Raw genomic sequence first — 19,956 nt, forward strand, 5'->3', positions numbered from 1 at the left:
ATTCATCTAAACAACAGACCATGACACGTTGTATTCGCTTCCTAGGGCTGCCGAAACAAAGTAGCACAAACTGGGAGGAGTAAAACAGCAGAAATCTGTCCTCTCAGTTCTGGGGGCCAGAAGTCTGAAATCCAGATGTTGGCAGGGTTGGCTCCTTCTGGAGGCTCCATGGGCATCTGTTCCAGGCCTGTCTCCCGGCTTCTGGTAGCTGCTGGCAGTCCTTGGCCTGTAGACGCATCACTCCAGCCCCTGCTCCCTTTTCACACGGTCTTCTCCCCCTGTGTCAGTGTCCAAATTTCCTCTTTTAAGAACGCTAGTCACTGGATTAGGGCCACTCTAGTCCACTGTGACCTCATCTTAACTTGAGTGCCTCTGCAAAGACCCTATTCCCAAATAAGCTCACAGTCACAGGCATCAGGGATTAGGGCTTGAACGTATCTTTTTGGAGGATATAATTCAATCTATAACATGTTAACAAAACACTTTTCTGAAAAAATAACTGTATTTAAAAAATTTGATGTGCTGTGATATCACACATCATATGCTGTGTGTGTTTTCTACTGCTGCTGTAAGAAATGACCAGAGACTTAGTGGCTTAAAGCAGCACAAACTTACTGTCTTACTGTCTCACAGTTCTCAGCAGTCCAAAATGGGTCAGCGGGCTGCTTCCTTCTGGCAGCTCCAGAGGAAAATCTGTTTCCTGGCCTCTTGCAGCTTCTAGAGGCACCCCATTCCTAGGCTCGTGGCCCCACAGCGCTCTAGCGTCTGCTTCCATCGTCCCATCCCCTCTGACTCTGGCACCCTGCCTCCCTCTTCCACTTGGAAGGGCCCCTGTGTTGACAGTGACCCACCCAGAGAATCCAGGGTCATCTCCCATCTCAAGGTCCTTGACTGAATCACACCTGCACAGTCCCTTTTGCCGTGGAGGGTGGCATGTTGACAGGCTCCCGGGATTGGGACATCTTTGGGGGCCATTTCAGCCTCCCACATGTGGCCTGTGGAAAATTGTACTGTATATTCGCAAGACAAGAGGGGGAAAGGCAGATAGTGTGTCAGTAGGAGGAGAGGCAGCAGCAGCGTGAAAACAGGTCTGGCCTGAGCCCTCCTGAATCTCTCTGGCCTAGGTCCCCAGGAGCCCCCCGCTCGCCTGGAAGCTTGGATTTGTCTCATGTGTCCTTGTGGTTTGATTCAAGTTGCTGTCTTTTGGCAGGAATAACCCAGAAGTTCTGTGTCCTCAGTCCAGCGTATCATGAGACTCAGCATGTCTGTCACATTATTGGCGATCACGGTTAAACGATGCCTGCCTGGTTTTTCTGCTGTGAAGTTACTGTTTTCCCATTTGTAATTCTTAACTAATTTGTGGCATCTGTTAATGGTTCTTCCCTGAATTAATAATTACCATGATGTTTGCAAAATGGCGAATGTTCTTATTCTTCATTCCTTAGTTGGAATTCTCCTGTAGGGAAGGTCTTTTACATACTTACGCCTCTATTTCAGTATCTGAGTATTTACATTCATTCACTCGCCCACACTCACGTGCCAGTGTGTGTAGAATGGTCAGCTCGTGCTCTCCCCTCCAGTTCTAGTCCAGTGCTACACAGCTCATTCTGGCTTTCTCCCCTCCCATATTTGTAATACCTTTCTAATCATAGAAAAGCAGCTTCCGTTTTCCTCAGTATTTTACTTACCTGTTTGATCCTAGAACACTCACATGGTTGTTTTAGAATTGCTAACCCACTTGTGAGGAATGAAAGTCTACTCAATAGACCTAGATATGTGTGCACATCCTTTTTGTCAGTAGTCTGAGACCACATGGTCAAAATACTACGTTCAAAAGTGTCTTGGGTTATTTCCTCCTGCTTCATTGTGGTTATATTATTCATTTTAGGCTCATTTGTTTCTGTTTGTATTTCGTTTTTTACTCCATTTTTCTCCATTCGTGATGATTTTATCATTACTGTTTTTTTGAGTATTCAAAACATTAACGTGGTTGCAGAGGTTGCAGTCGTAGTTCAGTCAAGGTAAGTGTCCTATTAGTTTCCGGTTTATTCTTTCTTTGCTTTTTTTTTTATTTTTTTATTTTTTTATTTTTATTTTTTCCTTTTTCTCCCCAAAGCCCCCCGGTACATAGTTGTATATTCTTCGTTGTGGGTCCTTCTAGTTGTGGCATGTGAGACGCTGCCTCAGCATGGTCTGATGAGCAGTGCCATGTCCGCGCCCAGGATTTGAACCAACGAAACACTGGGCCACCTGCAGCGGAGTGCGGGAACTTAACCACTCGGCCACGGGGCCAGCCCCCTTTCTTTGCTTTTTTTAAAAGAAGCAGATACAGGTATATTTTACTTACTCTTCTCTGTCTCCCACACACAGGATTGTGTTGTGTTTTGTCGACACTTGTCTGTATCTTGCTCTTCTGAGGCGTCCTGGGAGGCCTCACCTCACAGAGACCCCTCTCCTTGGCTCTTGGCTCCCTCCTCTGGATCTTCCATGTCTGTCCAGCCATTGGTGTGGCATGTAGATTGTTTCCAGTGTTTTGTGGTGACAGACTGTGCTGTCACGAGTAACCTAGTGCATCCGTACTTTCATCATGTTTGAGGTGTTTCTTTTTTTTTTTAAAGATTGGCCCTGAGCTGACATCTGTTGCCAATCTTCCTCTTTTTTTTTGTCCCCAAAGCTCCAGTACATAGTTGTATATTCTAGTTGTAGGTCATTCTAGTTCCTCTGTGTGGGATGCCGCCTCAGTGTGCCCTGAGGAGCGGTGCCATGTCCGCGCCACTGATCCAAACTGGTGAACCCCAGGCCACCAAAGCGGAGTGTGCGAACTTAACCACTCAGCCATGGGACTGGCCCCTCAAGGTGTTTCTTCAGGGTAAATTCCAGGCAGCAGGGCTGTGGAGTTCACAGTGACTTGTTGGCAGCCCTGTCAGATGCTGCAGACGCCCTGGTCACGGGGAGCAGTTTGCATTCCCACCAGCAGCAGGCACAAGCCTCTGTGTCCTAAGGGCCTTACCAGCAGAATATGACGTCAGTCTTTTTAACTCTTGCCATTTTTTTCTAAAGATTTTATTTTTCATTTTTCTGCCCAAAGACCCCCAGTACATAGTTGTATATTTTTAGTTGTGGGTCCTTCTAGTTGTGGCGTGTGGGACGCCGCCTTAGCGTGGCCTGTTGAGCGGTGCCATGTCTGCGCCCAGGATTCAAACTGGTGAAACCCTGGGCCACTGAAGCGGAGTGCACGAACTTAACCACTCAGCCACGGGGCCGGACCCTACCCTTGCCATTTTAATAGATGAAAATGGGTCTTGATGTGATTCTGATTTGCTTTTCTCTTAGAAGTGAAACTGAACATCTTTTCAGCAATTCAGGGACTATGTGTTTTCAATAATGGCTGTCCTAATAGATGTGAAGTGGTCCATGTCCTTAGTTATCACCTGCTGTCTTTGTTCTGTCCCGGGAGACCACAGGACACTAGTCCCCTCTCCTTACCCTGCTCTTATCGGGGACAGTTTCTCAGACTTTCCTTGTTTCTGAGGACCTTGATGCTTTGGAGGAGGATTGGTCAGGTGTTTGTAGAAAGTCCCTTAATAGGGATTTGTCTGATGTTTTTCTCTTGGATTTACTGGGGTTGTGGGAAGAAGAGCGCAGATATAAAGTGACCTTTTCGTCACATGCTATCAAGTGTCCATACTGTCAACTCAGTGTGACTGACAACTCTTGATGTCGACCTTGATCCTCTGGCTGAGGTCATCTCTATCAGGGTCTTCACCTGATAGGAAGGAGGGTCTGCCCCTCCTTTCCACTCTGTCCTCTTTTGGAGAAGGTCACACTTAAGAAGTGGGGGTTATTCACATAGGTGTCAATCTCATGACCGTGCGTTAGGCAGTGATTGTTTAGAAATGACACCAACAACACAAGCACCGAAAGAAGAAATAGATAAATTGGACATCATCAGATTTAAAGACTTTTGTGCTTTAGAGAACACCATCAAGAAAGCAGAAAGATAACCCACTGAACAGAGGGAATTTTTTGCCAATCTAAAATATGTCAGAAACTCTTATAACTCAAGGAGAAGATAACCCAGTTTAAAAATGGGCGAATGATATAAACACATTTTTTCAAAGAAGATGTACAAATGGGCCAGTATGCACATGAAGACACATCATTAGTCCTCAGGGAAATGCAAATGAAAACCACAATGAGATACCACTTCATACTTAGGAGGATGGTTATTATCAACAAGATGGACAGTGACAAGAGTTGATGAGGATGTGGAACAGCTGGAACTTACGTACATCACTAGTGGGAATGTGAAATGGTGCAGCTGCTATGGAAAGCAGGCTATTCCTCAGAAAGTTAAACATGGAGTTCCCATGTGCATTAGTCTGCTTGCACTGCCTCAACAAAATACCACAGACTGGGTGACTTCAACGGCACAGACTTATTCTCTCCCACTTCTGGAGGCTGGAGGTCCAAGATCAAGGTACCAGCAGGGTTGGTTTCTCCTAAGGCCTCTCTTCCTGGCGTGTAGATGGTGAGATCCGCTGTGGCCCTTGCTGGACTCAGGTGGTGGTGTGTTTTTCTCATCAGGAGGCACACAGCAGTGGGTTCACTGTTTTGATAGTAATGCCGTTATGCTCAGTGCCTAGATTCATTAATTATTGGGGGATTCTGAGGGGGGAGGGACATGCTGACTCTGTCATTGAATTGGTCAGGAATAATTTTATAAAGTTACCATTCACCTCATCTGCTGTTTGGTGATACCATTCTCTTTTTTTGAGGAAGATTATCCCTGAGCTAACATCTGCTGCCAATCCTCCTCTTTTTGCTGAGCACCCGGGATCTGAACCGGCAAACCCTGGGCCACCAAAGTGGAACATGTGCACTTAACTGCTGCACTACTGGGCCGGCCCCATGGTGATACCATTCTTGTAGGAAGGCAGGATAAATGCTTGATTCCCGCTCCCCCCCTTTATTTTCCCAATTTTCAAATTTGGGAGTTTGAATTTATTCCCAACTTATTTTTTTTAATTGAGTTCCTAATAGTTTACATCATTGTGAGATTTCAGTTGTACGTTATTTGTTGTCTGTCACTGCATAAGTGCTCCCCTTCACCCCATGTGCCCTCCCCCACCCCCTTCCCCTGGTCACCACTGAACTGCTTTCTTTGTCTGTGTGTTTGTTCATGTTCCACATATGAGTGAAATCATCTGGTGTCTGTCTTTCTCAGTCTGGCTTATTTCACTTAGCATAATTCCCTCCAGGTCCATGCATGTTATTGCAAATGGGATGAATTTGTCTTTTTTATGGCTGAGTAGTATTCCATTGTGTAAATATACCACATCTTCTTTATCCAGTCATTGGTCGATGGGCACTTGAGTTGCTTCCATGTCTTGGCTATTGTGAATAGTGCTGCAATGAACATAGGGGTACATATGTTACTTTGGATCGTTGATTTCAGGTTGTTTGGATAGATACCCAGTAGTGGGATAGCTGGGTCATATGGTATTTCTATTTTTAGTTTTTCAAGGAGTCTTCATACTGTTTTCCATAGTGGCTGCACCAGTTTGCATTCCCACCAGCAGTGTGTGAGGGTTCCCTTCTCTCCACACCCTCTCCAACATTTGTTATTTTTAGTCTTAGTGATTATAGCCATTTTAAGAGTTGTAAGGTGGTATCTTAGTGTTGTTTTGATTTGCATTTCCCTGATGATTAGTGATGTTGAACATCTTTTCGTGTGTCTGGTGGCCATCTGTATATCTTCTTTGGAAAAATGTCTGTTCGTATCCTCTGCCCATTTTTTGATCGGGCTGGTTGTTTTTTTGTTGTTCATTTGTGTGAGTTCCTTATATATTATGGAGATTAACCCGTTGTTGGATATATGATTTGCAAATATTTTCTCCCAATTGGTGGGTTGTCTTTTCGTTTTGATCTTAGTTTCTTTTGCCTTGCAGAAGCTCTGTAGTCTGATGAACTCCCACTTGTTTATTTTTTCTTTTGTTTCCCTTGTCTGAGAAGACATGGTATTTGAAAAGATGCTTTTAAATTTGATGTCAAAGAGTGTACTACCTATATTACTTCCAGGAGTTTTATGGCTTCAGGACTTATCTTCAAATTTTGATCCATTTTGAGTTTATTTTTGTGTATGGCATGAGATAATGGTCTACCTTCATTCTTTTGCATGTGGCTGTCCAGTTTTCCCAACACCATTTATTGAAGAGACTGTCTTTTCTCCATTGTATGTTCTTGGTACCTTTGTCGAAGATTAAGCTGTCTGTAGATGTGCGGTTTTATTTCTGGGCTTTCAATTCTGTTCCATTAGTCTGTGTGTCTGTTTTTGTACCAGTACCATGCTGTTTTGATTACTGTGGCTTTGAGGTACATTTTGAAGTCAGGGATTGTGATGCCTCCAGCTTTGTTCTTTTTTCTCAGTATTACTGTAGCAGTTTGGGGTCTTTGCTTGCCCCATATGAATTTTAGGATTCTTTGTTCTATTTCTGTGAAGAATGTCATTGGGATTCTGATTGGGATTGCGTTGAATCTGTAGATTGCTTTGGGTAGTATGGGCATTTTAACTAGGTTTATTCTTCCAATCCATGTGCATGGAACATCTTTCCATTTCTTTATGTCATCATCGATTTCTTTCAATAACGTCTTATAGTTTTCATTGTATAAGTCCTTCACCTCCTTGGTTAAATTTATTCCTAGATACTTTATTCTTTTTGTTGTGATTACAAATGGAATTGTATTCTTGAGTTCTCTTTCTGTAAGTTGGTTATTAGAGTATGGAAATGCAACTGATTTTTGTAAGTTGATTTTGTACCCTGCAACATTACTGTAGTTGTTAATTATTTCTAATAATTTTCTGATGGGTTGTTTAGGGTGTTCTTTACATAAGATCATGTCTGCAAACAGCGAGAGTTTCACTTCTTCACTCCCTATTTGAATTTCTTTTATAAAACTTTCTCTTGTCTGATTGCTCTGGACAAAACCTCCAGTACCACGTTGAATAAGAGTGGTGATAATGGGCATCGTTGTCTTGTTCCTGTTCTCATAGGGATGGCGTTCACTTTTCCCCTCTTGAGTATGATATTGGCTGTAGGTTTGTCATATATGGCCTTTATTATGTTGAGGTAATTTCCTTCAGTCCCCATTTTGTTAAGAGTTTGTATCATAAATGGCTGTTGGATCTTGTAAAATGCTTTGTCTGCATCTATTGAGATGATCATGTGGTTTTTATTCCTCATTTTGTTAATGTAGTGTATCACATTGATTGATTTGCGGATGTTGAACCATCCCTGTGTCCTTGGTATGAATCCCACTTGATCATGATGTAGGATCCTTTTGATATATTGCTGTATTTGTGTTGCCAATATTTTGTTGAGGATTTCTTCATCTATATTCATCAGCAATATTGGCCTGTAGTTTTCCTCTTTTGTGTTGTCCTTGTCAGGCTTTGGTATCAGAATGATGTTGTCCTCATAGAATGTGTTAGCAAGTGTTCCATCTTCCCTAATGTTTTGGGATAGCTTGAGAAGGATAGGTATTAAATCCTCTCTGAAAGTTTGGTAGAGTTCTCCGAGGAAGCCATCCGGTCCTGGGCTTATTCTTCAGGAGACTTTTGTTAGTGTTTCAATCTCTTTCCTTGTGATTGATCTGTTCAGATTATCTGTTTCTTCTTGGTTCAGCTTTCGGAGGTTGTAAGGGTCTAAGAATTTATCCATTTCCTCTAGATTGTCCCTTTTATTGGCATATAGCTTTTCATAGTATTCTGTTATAATCTGTTATATTTCTGTGGTATCCATTGTTATTTCTCCTCTTTCATTTCTAATTTTATTTTATTTATTTATTTATTTTAAAGATAAAAGCCCCTGGTACATAGTTGTATATTTTTTGTTGTGGGTTCTTCTAGTTGTGGCATGTGGCATGCCGCCCCAACATGGCCCGATGAGCAGTGCCATGTCTGCACCCAGGATCCGAACCAGTGAAACCCTGGGCTGCTGAAGCAGAGCACGTAAACTTAACTATTCGGCCACTGGGCCAGCCCCACATTTCTAATTTTATTTATCTGAGCTTTCTCTCTCTTTTTCTTTGTAAGTCTGGCTAGGGGTTTGTCAGTTTTGTTTATCTTCTCAAAGAACCAGCTCTTTGTTTCATTGGTCCTTTCTACTGCCTTTTTTGTTTCAATAGGATTTATTTCTGCTCTGACTTTTATTATTTCTCTCCTGCTGACTTTGGGCTTTGTTTGTTCTTCTTTTTCTAATTCAGTTAGCTGTAGTTTGAGATTGCTTATTTGGGATTTTTCTTGTTTGTTAAGGTGAGCCTGTATTGCGATGAATTTTCCTCTTAATACGGCTTTTGGTGCATCTCGTATGAGTTGGTATGGTATGTTTTCATTTTCATTTGTCTCCAAATATTTTTTGATTTCTCCTTTAATTTCTTCAATGATCCATTGGTTGTTCAATAGCATGTTGTTTAGTCTCCATGTCTTTGTCCTTTTCTCAGCTTTTTTCTTATAATTAATTTCTAGCTTCACAGCATTGTGATTGGAAAAGATGCTTGTTATTATTTCAATTTTCTTACATTTACTGAGGCTCACCTTGTTTCCAAACATATGGTCTATCCTTGAGAATGTTCCATGTGCACTTGAGAAGAATGTGTATTCTGCTGGTTTTGGATGGAGTGTTCTATATATGTCTATTAAGTCCATCTAGTCTAGTTTTTTATTTAATTCCACTGTTTCTTTGTTCATTTTCTGTCTGGATGATCTATCCATTGATATGAGTAGAGTGTTGAGGTCCACTACTATTAGGGTGTTACTGTTAATACCTTCTTTTAGGTTTGTTAATAGTTGCTTTATGTACTTTGGTGCTCCTGTGTTGGGTGCATAGATATTTATAAGTGTTATGTCCTCTTGATGGAGTGTCCCTTTGATCATTATATACTGTCCCTCTTTGTCTCTCTTTACCTGTCTTATCTTGAAGTCTACTTTGTCTGATATAAGTATCGCGACACCTGCTTTCTTTTGTTTGCCATTAGCTTGGAGTATCATCTTCCATCCCTTCACTCTGAGCCTGTGTTTGTTGTTGGAGCTGAGATGTGTTTCCTGGAGGCAGCATATTGTTGGGTCTCTGTTTTTTTATTGGAGAATTCAATCCATTTACATTTAGGGTGATTGTTGTTATATGAGGGCTTAACGCTGCCATTTTATCACTCGTTTGCCAGTTCTCCTGCATTTCCTTTGTTTCTCGTCCTGTGTATTTTGGTCTACCAATTGAATTATGTAGTTTATGTTGTGTTTCTTTGTTTTCTCCTTATTTATTATTTGTGTCTCTGTTGTGCTTTTTTGTTTGGTGTTACCATGAGGTTTGTATTCAAATCTCATAGATAAGATTGTCCATTTTCTGATGGCCTCTTATTTTCTTAGACTAAACTGATTCAGTCCCTTTCCTCTTCCCCTCCTAAGTTGTTTTTCTCACATCTTATTCCATCTTGTGTTATGATTTTATGGTTACAATGACAAGGTTATCTTTGTTTTTGGTGTTTTCCTTCCCTTTATCTTTAATGCTATACTTGAGTATTTGCTAACCTGTTCTGATGTATAGCTACAATTTTATGCTTTTGTCTACCTATTTATCTTCTTACTCCATGCTTTGTAACTCCTTTCTCTCTCTTTTTTTTTTTTCAGGTATGAGGGCCTTCTTGAGGATTTCTTGTGGTGGGGGGTCTCGTAGCTACAAATTCCCTTAGCTTATGTTTGTCTGGGAAAGTTTTTATTTCTCCATATCTGAAGGATATTTTCATTGGATAGAGTATTCTTGGCTGAAAGTTTTTGTCCTTCAAAGATTTGAATATGTCGTTCCAGTCTCTCCTATCTCCTAGCCTGTACGGTTTCTGCAGAGAAATCTGCTGAGAGCCTGATAGGGGTTCCTTTGTAGGTTATTTTCTTCTGCCTTGCTGCCCTTAGTATTTTTTTTTGTCATTTACTTTTGCCAGTTTCACTACTAAATGCCTTGCAGTAGGTGTTTTTACATTGACAAGTCTAGGAGATCTGGAAGCCTCTTCCACATGGATTTCCATCTCCTTCTCTAGGTTTGGGACATTCTTTGCCATCATTTGTTTGAACAAGCTTTCTGCTCCATTCTCCTTCTCTTCTCCCTCTGCAATACCTGTAATTCTTATGTTGCATTTCCTAATGGAGCCAGATATTTCTCAGAGACTTTCTTCATTTCTTTTTAGTAGTATTTCTCTTTCCTCCTCTGTCTGGAGCATTTCAACATGTCTGTCCTTGATTATGCTGATTTGCTCCTCTGTGATGTCCATTCGAGCATTCAGGGAATCCATGTTTTGTTTTCTCTCTTCCATTGTGTCTTTCATCCCCAATATTTCTGATTGATTCTTCTTTATAGTTTCAATCTCTCTTGTGAAGTAGCTCCTGAACTCGTTGAATTGTTTCTCTATGTTCTCTTTTACCTCGTTGAATTTTTTGATGACGGCTATTTTGAATTCTTTGTCATTCAGATTACATATTTCTGTGTCTTCAGGACCGATGTCTGGGTACTGGTCTGGAGATTTAACATGATGTTTGATACTGCTAGAGGGCATGGCTCTGTTTTTGCGCATGGTTTTATTTGGTCGCAGTTACCGCCTGTTGCCACTGGGTGTGGGTCAAGCACTGCATATTCTGAGCTCTCTGCATTCCGCCAGGATCCCAGGCACTGAGCCGGCACTGGGCGGGTTGTGGGAGGGGCGCTTTCTCCTGCGTGCTCTCTGGGTTTTCTTGCTCTGCCCTCGCTATCTGCTCTCCTGGGGTGTTGGCTTGATGAAGTCACCCCCGCGTTAGCTTTCACCTTGGTAGGGGCTTGCCCCTAGGCTGCGAGGTATCTCAGGGATCTTTGATGTTCCCGAGGACGAGTATCCCCTCCCCCGTTCCTTCCCTCTCGGAGGCCGCATGTGGTGCCGGATCCCAGTCTTTTGGGGAGGGAGCGAAGTTTTCTCTTACCCCGTTCCACCTGCTGTAAGGGGAGCTCCCACCTCTCGGCCCTCCGTCATAGTATGGCTGCTTGGATCTCTCCGATGTCTTTTTTGTTGTGTGTGGATGTGTTCTGTTGGAGTGTGAATATCTTTTTTGTTCTTTGGTGGAGGGGAGAGAGTACTGGGAAAGCTCACTCTGCCATGATGCTGACATCACTCCTGTATTCCCAACTTATTATTGGTCCCTTGTCACCCTCAGGAGGGGAGTAGTTTTTAATGTCATCAGCAGGCATGTGTATTTAAACACAGATGATGGTTTTAGTTCATTGTGAGTCTCATCACTATTGAACTCAGGGGTCCCATCTTCAGCTGTTGTCTCGTTGGCTCCTGTGTCCTTTTGACGTGGCCCAGTGGTGGCTGATGGGGAGTCAGCATGTTCCACACTCATCCGTGCTTTTCCTGCCTCAGACCTGGAATCAGCCACATCTCCAAGAAACCCTGGTTTCTTTTGATGGGAGATGGTATCGCAAGACCCACGGTGCGGGCACTGGGACGCTCCCTGTTGCTGGGTTGGTCATTGTCCTGGGTTTCCGGTGGATGGAGCTAGAAATCGTGTCCACATGTGCATGTTCACACAGTGTCTCTAAAGGCGAGACACCCGTAAGCTCACACTGCTGCTTCCAGGTCAAGTCCGGGCTGCAGGGGTTGTAGAGCCTCCTCTCCTTCCCGTCTCCTGGCCTCCCAACGTGGACACTCCAGGCACGGCTCTTCTGGAGGCGGGTGGTGGAGCTGGGTGGTGCAGGCAGTGCATTGCCCGCTTTTCTCTTGCCAGGGCTGAACATGGAGCTGGAAGACATTGCAAAGCTCAAAAGTAAGTGTCTCCCTCCCCTCCTGCTCTCTGCTTGGTGGGACCTGCCCCTGACCAGCCCTTGTCTCTCAGTGATCCTGCTTCGTCTGGAGGGGGCCATTGATGCTGTCGAGCTGCCTGGAGATGACAACGGCGTCACCAAGCCAGGGAGGTGAGGGATTGGGAGCTGACCCCTTGACCCCCGGCTCTGCCTGGTGCTGAGATGGAAAATGGGTATCTGGGGCTCTGTCCTTGCAGTGTTCCACCTGGCCCTGGCCACCCGGTGGGCGTTGCTGGTGTCACACACCAGTGGGGCTTGTTTCATGTTGGGAGGCCCAGGAGGGGCTGCCAGCTTTTCATTGGATGGTTGAGGGTGTTGGGACCACACGCTTGTTGGCACTGCTGGGGCTGAGTCTTCCTGGTCCAGCCCTTAGTTTCCAGTGCAGTCACCTTTTAGAACGAGACACCTGATTCCGTGTGCATCTTCTGTTAGGATGAGAAGTGCCACCTGTCACCTCTTTAGGCCTCTAGTTGGCCCAGAATGTTCTGAGCATTCCACAGACCTCCAGTCTTCTCAGCAGCCCGGGGCAGCAGGGTTTATTTCCTGTAGGCAGATGAGGGATCGTGGCTAGTGCACAGCTGACAGCTGTGCTGGGATCCAGGCCTGGGTTTGTTGAGGTGTGGAATGTTCCGGAATGGGCTGGAGCACTGGGCTGCCTGCCTTCTCCCTGAGCCCCTATCTGCTTCACTGTGCTCAGCCCCTTGCAGGGCCCCTAGTCACTTCCCAGATGAACCAAGCTCCTCTGCCTGCCCCATCCCGCCACCCTCCATGTGCCCAGACCCACAGGGCTTTCCCTGGTCCTCCTCCAGCTTCCGCTGCGCTCCTTACCTTCTCTTTCCACAGCTGCTCTTCAGGGTCCCTGCCCACAGCCACCGCCTCAGGGAGCCCTGATGACCACCTCCTGACCCCCATCTGAGGCCTGAGCCCTGGGGCTCTACCTTTTCCTCGGAAGGCAGGTCTCCAGCAAGCAGCTCTCCCCCAACCTGGGCTCTTGAGGGCAGAGGCCTCTTCCCTCCAGGCTTCGCCTCCCCCAGAGGGCTCACAGCTTGTTTCTGAGTGAAGGAAACTTGAAACGCCGCTGGCCATTGGGTTCCCACAGCTCGGCCTGGTCTCCTGCGGGCCTGAGCCTCCTCTCTTGTCGGCAGCTACATCTTCGAGCTGTTTGCTGAAGCCCAGATAACGTTTCAGACCAAGGGCTGCATCCTGGACTCCCTGGACCAGATCATCCAGCACCTGGCAGGACGTGAGTCCCCAGCCCACCCTGCGTCTGTGGCCACCTGAGGCTCCCTGGGGCCTTGGCTCAGGGCTGCAACTGCTGTACCCTCAGGAGCAGGGACTTGGCCTCTGGAGCTCCCTTTCTGATTGGGGCATTTGTGCCATGTGACCAGCACCATCCAGCTTTGGCATTTCCCTGTCAGCCCCTTTTAAGGAGAGCAGCGAGGGTCCTAGTTGGGTCAGTGAGCTCTGGGTCTCACTGGCCTCTCCCCCAACCTCCCCACCCTGCCTGTGGCCCGTGTCCACTCAGAGGGTTTCCATGGGACTACTTCCCAGAGGCTATGCTGCAGAACCCACTTCTGCTGGGGAGGGTCTTGTCTCACCTTGGACACTGGCCTTACCTCATTCCTGGGCTCTGGGGGGGCGCCCAAGCCTCCCCAGCCTTATTTGGCCACAGAGTCTCTTTTCTCATCCCACTGACCCCCCCCCCCGCCCCCCCGGAGTTACACTGTGAAGAGTGGGCAAGCTGCCCTCTGAGGGCTCACCCCATGGCCGAAACTGGGTCGAGGCGGAGCTTGGCGGCATGAGCTGCGCTGGCTCCTGAGGCCGAGGGTCTGGAGCCTCCCCTGATGGCGTGGGATGGTCAGTGCCTGTGCTCTCACAGGTGCAGGGCTGTTCACCAACACAGCAGGACTGCAGAAGCTCGCAGACATCATCCAGGTAAGGACCAGCCTTTGAGGAGGACGCGGCCTCTCCTTTCCTGGTGGAAGTTTGCGTGGGCACTTGCTTCTTCTTCCAGAGTGGTAATTGGTTCCTGATTTGGAGGCAGGACACAGTGCCTACCCCATGAGCTTCAAATCAGCAACCCGCAGGCTCCTTTCCACTCGTCCTGAGGGCACCCCGTGGCCTCCAAGGGAGCCGGCCATGCTGGCAGTGCCCCTGGTGTTTAGACAGGCCCAGCAGCTCCTGCCTGGCATGCTGCCCACACGTTTTCTCAGATTTTTTCCTGAAACAAGTTCTCAGAGGAAAGTCAAAACGTGAGCCTCTCACAGAGTGGGGGGCGTAGACTCTCCCCCTGACCCCATGTTCGCAGAGCGGGGACGCACTGTGACCCCAGCCCTGTGTCTGGCCACCAGGCTAGCCATGCCCAGAGAAGTGTTCCTACATCTAGGGTGTCCAGGTAATGCCCGTGGGCCAGTGTGTGGAGTCAGCAGGCATGGTCAGCACGTCCCCCGAGCCGGCCAGCCTCATTCTGGGCTCTGGGATCTGCTTTAGGGTGGGGTGGGGACAGTCGCAGGGGTGGCTGAGCCCCTCCTCTGCCACGTGCAGACCCCACTCTTCCCTGGCCAGGCCACCAGTGGGGACATCACGTGCCTCAGGCCTGCTGGGTGTCGCCCTCTCTGCCCCCAGCATGCTGTCCTCGGGCCCAACACAGCCACTTCCCCAGCTAAAGTGGACGAGCCAGAGCCTGCTCCCCCTCAGCTGGAAGGCTGCTTGGCAGGCTGCCAGGGGCCAGTGGCATTTGCAGGTGGTTTGGCCCCTCTGGCGCCTCACCAGGCCCTTCTGACAAGAACCCTCAGCAGCTGTTGGTCCTTGGTAGGTTTCTTGGTTGAGGCACGGGAGGTCCCGTGCCACGTCGTGCTGTGCGTGCCTTCTCTCCACACTGCACATCTAGCCTGGGGTGATCGGGGTGACTGGGGCGCTCGAGGTCGTGAGGGCTGGCGTGGGCACGCCTGGATGCGTGACGGCCTGACGGCCCTGGTTCCACACCAGCCTTGTTCACAGTGCGGCTGCTCTGTGTCTGTGCTGCTGGCCTTGGGAGGTCTGGCATGGGGTGGACGGGCAGGGAGGAGCCAGGAGGAGTGCAGCTGCAGCCCAGGGAGAGCCAGGTGCGGCTTTTCCACAGACCAGGCTCAGGCCCTGGGCCAGGGGCCTGGGCTCAAGCTACCTGCCCATGGCCAGCTCTGGCCTTCACCCCCAGGGGTTCAGTCTCCTCGTCTGTGAGTTGGGGCCAGGCTGAAAAGCAGTAAGCGTAACACTGGAGGAGGGATGTTCTGGCGTCTTGTCCTGGAGGGGCCAGGCTCTGCTCTCCTGTCCTCCCAGCACTTCTCTGAGCGTGCAGCTGGTGTCCATGGCCTGGTGTGACTGCTGGGCTTCTGGGCAACCCTGACTCCTTTGGCTGTGGCTCCTGGCTTCCCAGCTGCCCTGCCCCGGGCCCCTGCTCTTGCAAGGTGGGCCTGTCCCTCCAGGATGCCCTCTGCCCCCTTCTCCCCACCACTTTCCTCATGGGTCCCTGCAGATGAGCAGGCCAGTGCACCAGCAGCCACTGTCCCCTCTCCAGGTGCCTCGACTCTGAGGCAGCCCCGCAACTCCAGCCCTCCGTCTCGGTCCTGCACAGCCCTTTCCTCCCCGGATGCCCATTTATGGAGCAGGTTTCCCCTCCAGATTCTCTGGAACCCAAACACTGCTCACCCCATTGGTCTGGAATTTCCTTTGGCAGCTGCTCTCAGTAGCTCCTGGCAGATGACTCTGCATCCCCTGCCTGCCCAGGGTTGACTGCGGGCCAGATTGACATGTGGCCTGTCCCCTCCAGCCAGAAGAAGAAGTGTGACTGGTCAGTTGCTTGTTTCATAGCTGATTCCTGAGTCCTGCAGGTGCCAGTGTGGGGCAGCTCTGTGGGGAGGCAAGTGCGCTGGGCAGGTGTGGACAGGGACACGGTATGCTGCTGGCCTGGCCCTGGAGCACTGGCTGCCAGCTGGGCCTTGGCAGAGTGGTGGGCTGGCCAGACAGGTAGCCTGCGGTGAATACTCGAGAAGCTCAGGGCTGCAGCTCGAGACCCCCGGCTAAGCCGGAGATTCTGCAGCTCTTCAAAGTCAAAGCCCTCCAGGTTTGTGTGAGATAGAAGGTCTCATGCCAGGGCAGGTGGGCCTCGGGATGGAGAACAGGCGGCAACAGAGGGGAGCCCCAGAGGTGGTGTGAGACTCACTCAGCCGCTGAGCTAGCCCCGACAGGAAGCCCATGGTCCCAGGCGCTGTGGGCATCAGGCAGGTTGGGGGCCCAGCGAGCCACTTGGACAGTGCTGCGTGTAGAGCAAGGGAGACAGCAGTGACAGGTGCTGCCAGGCAGGCCACTGCTGGGCAAGGATGCTGGCCTTTATCTAAACTGTCTGTCCCTCAAGGCGTGAGGACCGCTCCAGGGCCAAGGCGCACTGGTTTGCCAAGGAAGCCATTGCCCCCAAGCGGCCTCACACCTGCTGCTGGCGGCCACTGGCTCCATGATAAAATTGCGTGTGCGTTTCCATTCCCACAGGCAGATGCTTGGTGAAGCGCAAGGCCAGTGTGCGTTTCCGTCCCTGCGGGCGGACGCTTGAAGTGCGAGGCTGGGCGTTTGGCCGCCTGGACAGTACAGATGGCTTTTGAAGCTCCTATCACTTTCAGTGTTCATCACGGACCACACCATCTGTAGGCCACGCTCTAGGCCGAACTGTGTGCCTATGCACGCACACAGACATGATACACCGCAGCCGCCACCAGGCTGTGCCTGGTGCTGCCCTGTGCTCTCCCACCACACACACCTCGGGGTAACCCAGATGCCTCGAGGTGCCTGCCTTCCTCTAGCCGCATGGGTTCTTAGGACTCAGGGCATCAATCCATGCACACAGCACACTCCTCCACTGGTCTCCTGTCTTCTGTTTTTATGAAGGGCTTGGGAGACGAGGCTTCACGTTGTCAGCTCACGTTTCTCCTGCTCCCTCGTGTGTTAGAGTCCCGAGGGCTCTGGGCCGTGATGATCACCTGCTCTTCTGCTTCTACAACACGCAGCAGAGTTAACACAGCTTTGCATGTGGCTTCTGACCCAGCTGACATCACCTGAGAGTGATGCGAGGGCAGAAGTCTGATTTATTCTTCCCAACACAGTGAGCCAGTTGCCGAGCATTGCTGACCATGCAGGGCCCCGACCCCAGCACTTGGGCCCCTGCTCTGTCGGCTCATTTGCTGCACGGTTTGTTTGCGATGGTTTTGTGATGTGTTTGGGTATCAGCCAGAACAAATTTCTCCTCGTGGTTCCTTTAAAACATGTCTTGGCATTTTCTCCACCAGGTGAATTTCAGAGTAGCTTGTTCACTGTGAGAACCCTGTTGTGGTTTTGCCTGGGATGCCCTGGACTTCCAGGTTATCTTGGGGAGAGCCAGCACCTGTATAAGAGCGTGTTTCTCCAGATTGGCCCGGTCTCTGTTCCCCAGGGAGGTCCAGTCTGCGTTCCAGAGGAAACGAAGTGCATTTCTCCATTTTATATCTAGTATCATATGCTTTCTGTTGCTATTGTGACAGGGGTCTTTTTAACCCATCAGTGCTTGTATGTAAGAAACCTAGCGGCTAGCCCCGTGGTGTAGTGGTTAAGTTTGCACATTCTGCTTCAGTGGCCTGGGGTTTGCCAGTTTGGATCCCAGGTGTGGACCTACACCACTTGTCAGCCATGCTGTGGTGGCAACCCACATAGAAAGTGGAGGAAGATTGGCACAGATGTTAGCTCAGGGCTGATCTTCCTTAAGCAAAAAAGAGGAGGATTGGCAACAGATGTTAGCTCAGGGCCAGTCTTCCTCAGGAAAAAAAACAAAAAAAGAAACCTATTGTTTTCATCTGTTGGTCTTGTATAAAGCTATCTTATTAAATTTTCCTTTTAGTTTTAGACGTTTCTCACTTGGTTTTCTTGAATTTTCTACGAAGAAAGTTCTATCGTTTGTAACATCCAGTGTTTTGTACCTTCTTCCCCAGTGTTGATCCCTCTTTACTTTTTTGTGGCTTGTTGCACTGGCTGAGTCCAATTCTATTTGTTTGACTTAGGGATCCTATTACTTGTGGGAGTAAACTAGGTTCCCCTCCCCTGGTCCCCTGACCCAGCCCCAGGGGAGAGGGGAGAGGGAAGCTGCTCCCCTGGGCCTGGTCCCTGTGAGGACATACAGACTGGCTGCTGAGGAGAGGGTCCTGCAGGGCAGCTGCACCTCCAGTGCAGTGAGGTCCCCAAGGGGAGGGGACAGGCCAGTGTGTGCTCCTGCCCCTTGGCCTAGAGCTCCTTGCTGGGGATTCTGTTGACTCGAAGGCAGGGGCAGGTGATGGCGATGCTGGGCGTCCACCTGTCTTTCTGTGTGTGGGGTCCCTCAGTAGGAGCAGTGGCCTCTCATGTGTCCTGTGTGACTAGTGTGTCCTGCTGACTTTGTCCCTCACCTCTGCCTTCCAGATTGTGTTCAGCATGGACCCTGCCGAGGGTGGCCCAAGTTCCATGGTGGGGCCAGGGGTCTCTCAGTCCTACAAGGTAGGGGCCACCTCTGGGGGGTGCTCCCGGGTGGGAGGTCTCAGCCCTACAAGCTGGGGGCCGTCTCCAGTATGCAGGGCTCCTGGGCTGGGCCTCAGGACACCTGTCCATTCCGCCCTTCCAGGTGCACATCCACCCCGATACCAGTCACCGGAGGACTGCTCAGCGGTCAGATGCTTGGAGCACCTCAGCAGCCAGAAAGCAAGGTGCAGAGCTGCAGGGGCCCGGACATACTCCGCTGCAGTGTGGTGGCAAGACCAGCTGTGGGTCTCCTGGCTGGCTGTTAGTCCAGGCCGACTTCTCTGAGTCCAGCCCTTTCCGGGTGACCTCTCCACTTGCCCTTTCAAAGTCAGGGCTGTCAGAGCTAGAAAGACCTCCAAGGAGGCCTGCCCAGAGTCGCCCCGTGGGTCTCCGCCAAACCAGGCCACGGCCAGGCCTCTTGCCCCACTGGGGACGTTTCTGTGAGAGATCGGCACACAGGGAGGCCCCGGCACGTCGTGTCGGTAAAGACATGCTGCTTTCATGCCGTGTCTAACCAGGAGGACAGACTCTGGGCAGGCTGGGGCCGAGGCCACTCCTCAGGCCTCAGGGTCACATCTGAGGGGCCCACTGGCTGATGGTCACTCAGGTCCTTCTGGTGTCGGCCCTGTTGCCCTGATACCCACTGTGAGCTCAGAGCCAGCCCTGTGTCCCACCTGCTCTGTGTTCCTCGTTGGCCTCAGCTGCTTCCACGTGTCCTGGCACTGGGCCACTGGGGATACTCAAGGATGGGATCTGTGCTGGGCACATTGCAGTTCTTGTATGGGGCTGGCCTGTCCTGGCCGTGGTGCGTGGGCCCTGGCCAGTGTCCTGGCTGCCCCAGGCAGAGCATATTACCTCCTCAGCTTGGCCTTTTGGGTGGCATTTGCAGCCCAACACATCTGGTCCAGCCCCCAGCCCTGCCAGCACACCCTTCCAGTCTCTCCAGACCCTCTTTGAGCCACACCCTTCCTTGGGCTGCCGTCTGCCGGCCCCGTGGAGCTGAGCGGGAAAGAAGAGCTGGGAGCACGGCCAGGTCGGTCGCCAAGCAGCCCACGTGCAGCCTCGGCAGCTCATTTGGCCTCTCTGAGCAGGAAGTGGCTTCCGTGAGAGTTGGGCAGACCAGTGCTCCCCTCACGCGGCATCCATGTGGTCACAGGAGGCAGTCTGTGCCTCGGCAGGGCCTGATGCCTTCCTCCACGTTTGCCCCCTCTCCCTGTGGGCGTTAATGCTGGTGGGGTACACAGGTACCGAGGGTAAGTGGGGTGTGGTACCCCTGTCTTCCGTGTTCCTCCAAGAGCACGTGAATTCTCAGAAACAGCCACTCCCTGGGTTGGGTGTTTGTAGGAAATTAGTTCATCTCTGGTCTTACTGGGAAGCTGGGGGTACATGTGAGCAAGGGGTCAGGTGGGGGTCAAGGCTGGGCCTTGGACAGAGAAGCCCTGCTCCCTGGTCCGCACACCCCTCGCTCCCGTTGTTGCTGTTACAGGGCCAGTCCAGGAGCCGCTCTCCCCATCACAGGGCAGATCCC

At 49.7% G+C, this 19,956-nt stretch overlaps 1 protein-coding gene across 50 annotated transcripts in view; it reads left to right on the forward strand.

Moving 5' to 3' along the window:
• RTEL1 (regulator of telomere elongation helicase 1) overlaps nt 1-19,956 on the forward strand; it is a 44,570-nt gene that overhangs the window by 15,418 nt on the left and 9,196 nt on the right. For all 50 annotated transcript variants that reach the window (XR_011431094.1, XR_011431092.1, XR_011431100.1 and 47 more), the window contains 6 exons: nt 11,804-11,842; nt 11,912-11,990; nt 13,025-13,122; nt 13,759-13,814; nt 18,333-18,407; nt 18,532-18,613. Coding sequence is in view for 40 of the 50 variants with exons in the window: in XM_070247978.1 (XP_070104079.1) it covers nt 11,804-11,842; nt 11,912-11,990; nt 13,025-13,122; nt 13,759-13,814; nt 18,333-18,407; nt 18,532-18,613 (429 nt within the window). In the remaining 10 variants the exon portion in view is untranslated. The remainder of the gene's footprint in view (nt 1-11,803; nt 11,843-11,911; nt 11,991-13,024; nt 13,123-13,758; nt 13,815-18,332; nt 18,408-18,531; nt 18,614-19,956) is intronic.

This window comes from Equus caballus, chromosome 22 (genome assembly GCF_041296265.1).
Source record: "Equus caballus isolate H_3958 breed thoroughbred chromosome 22, TB-T2T, whole genome shotgun sequence".
NCBI classification, from domain to species: Eukaryota; Metazoa; Chordata; class Mammalia; order Perissodactyla; family Equidae; genus Equus; species Equus caballus.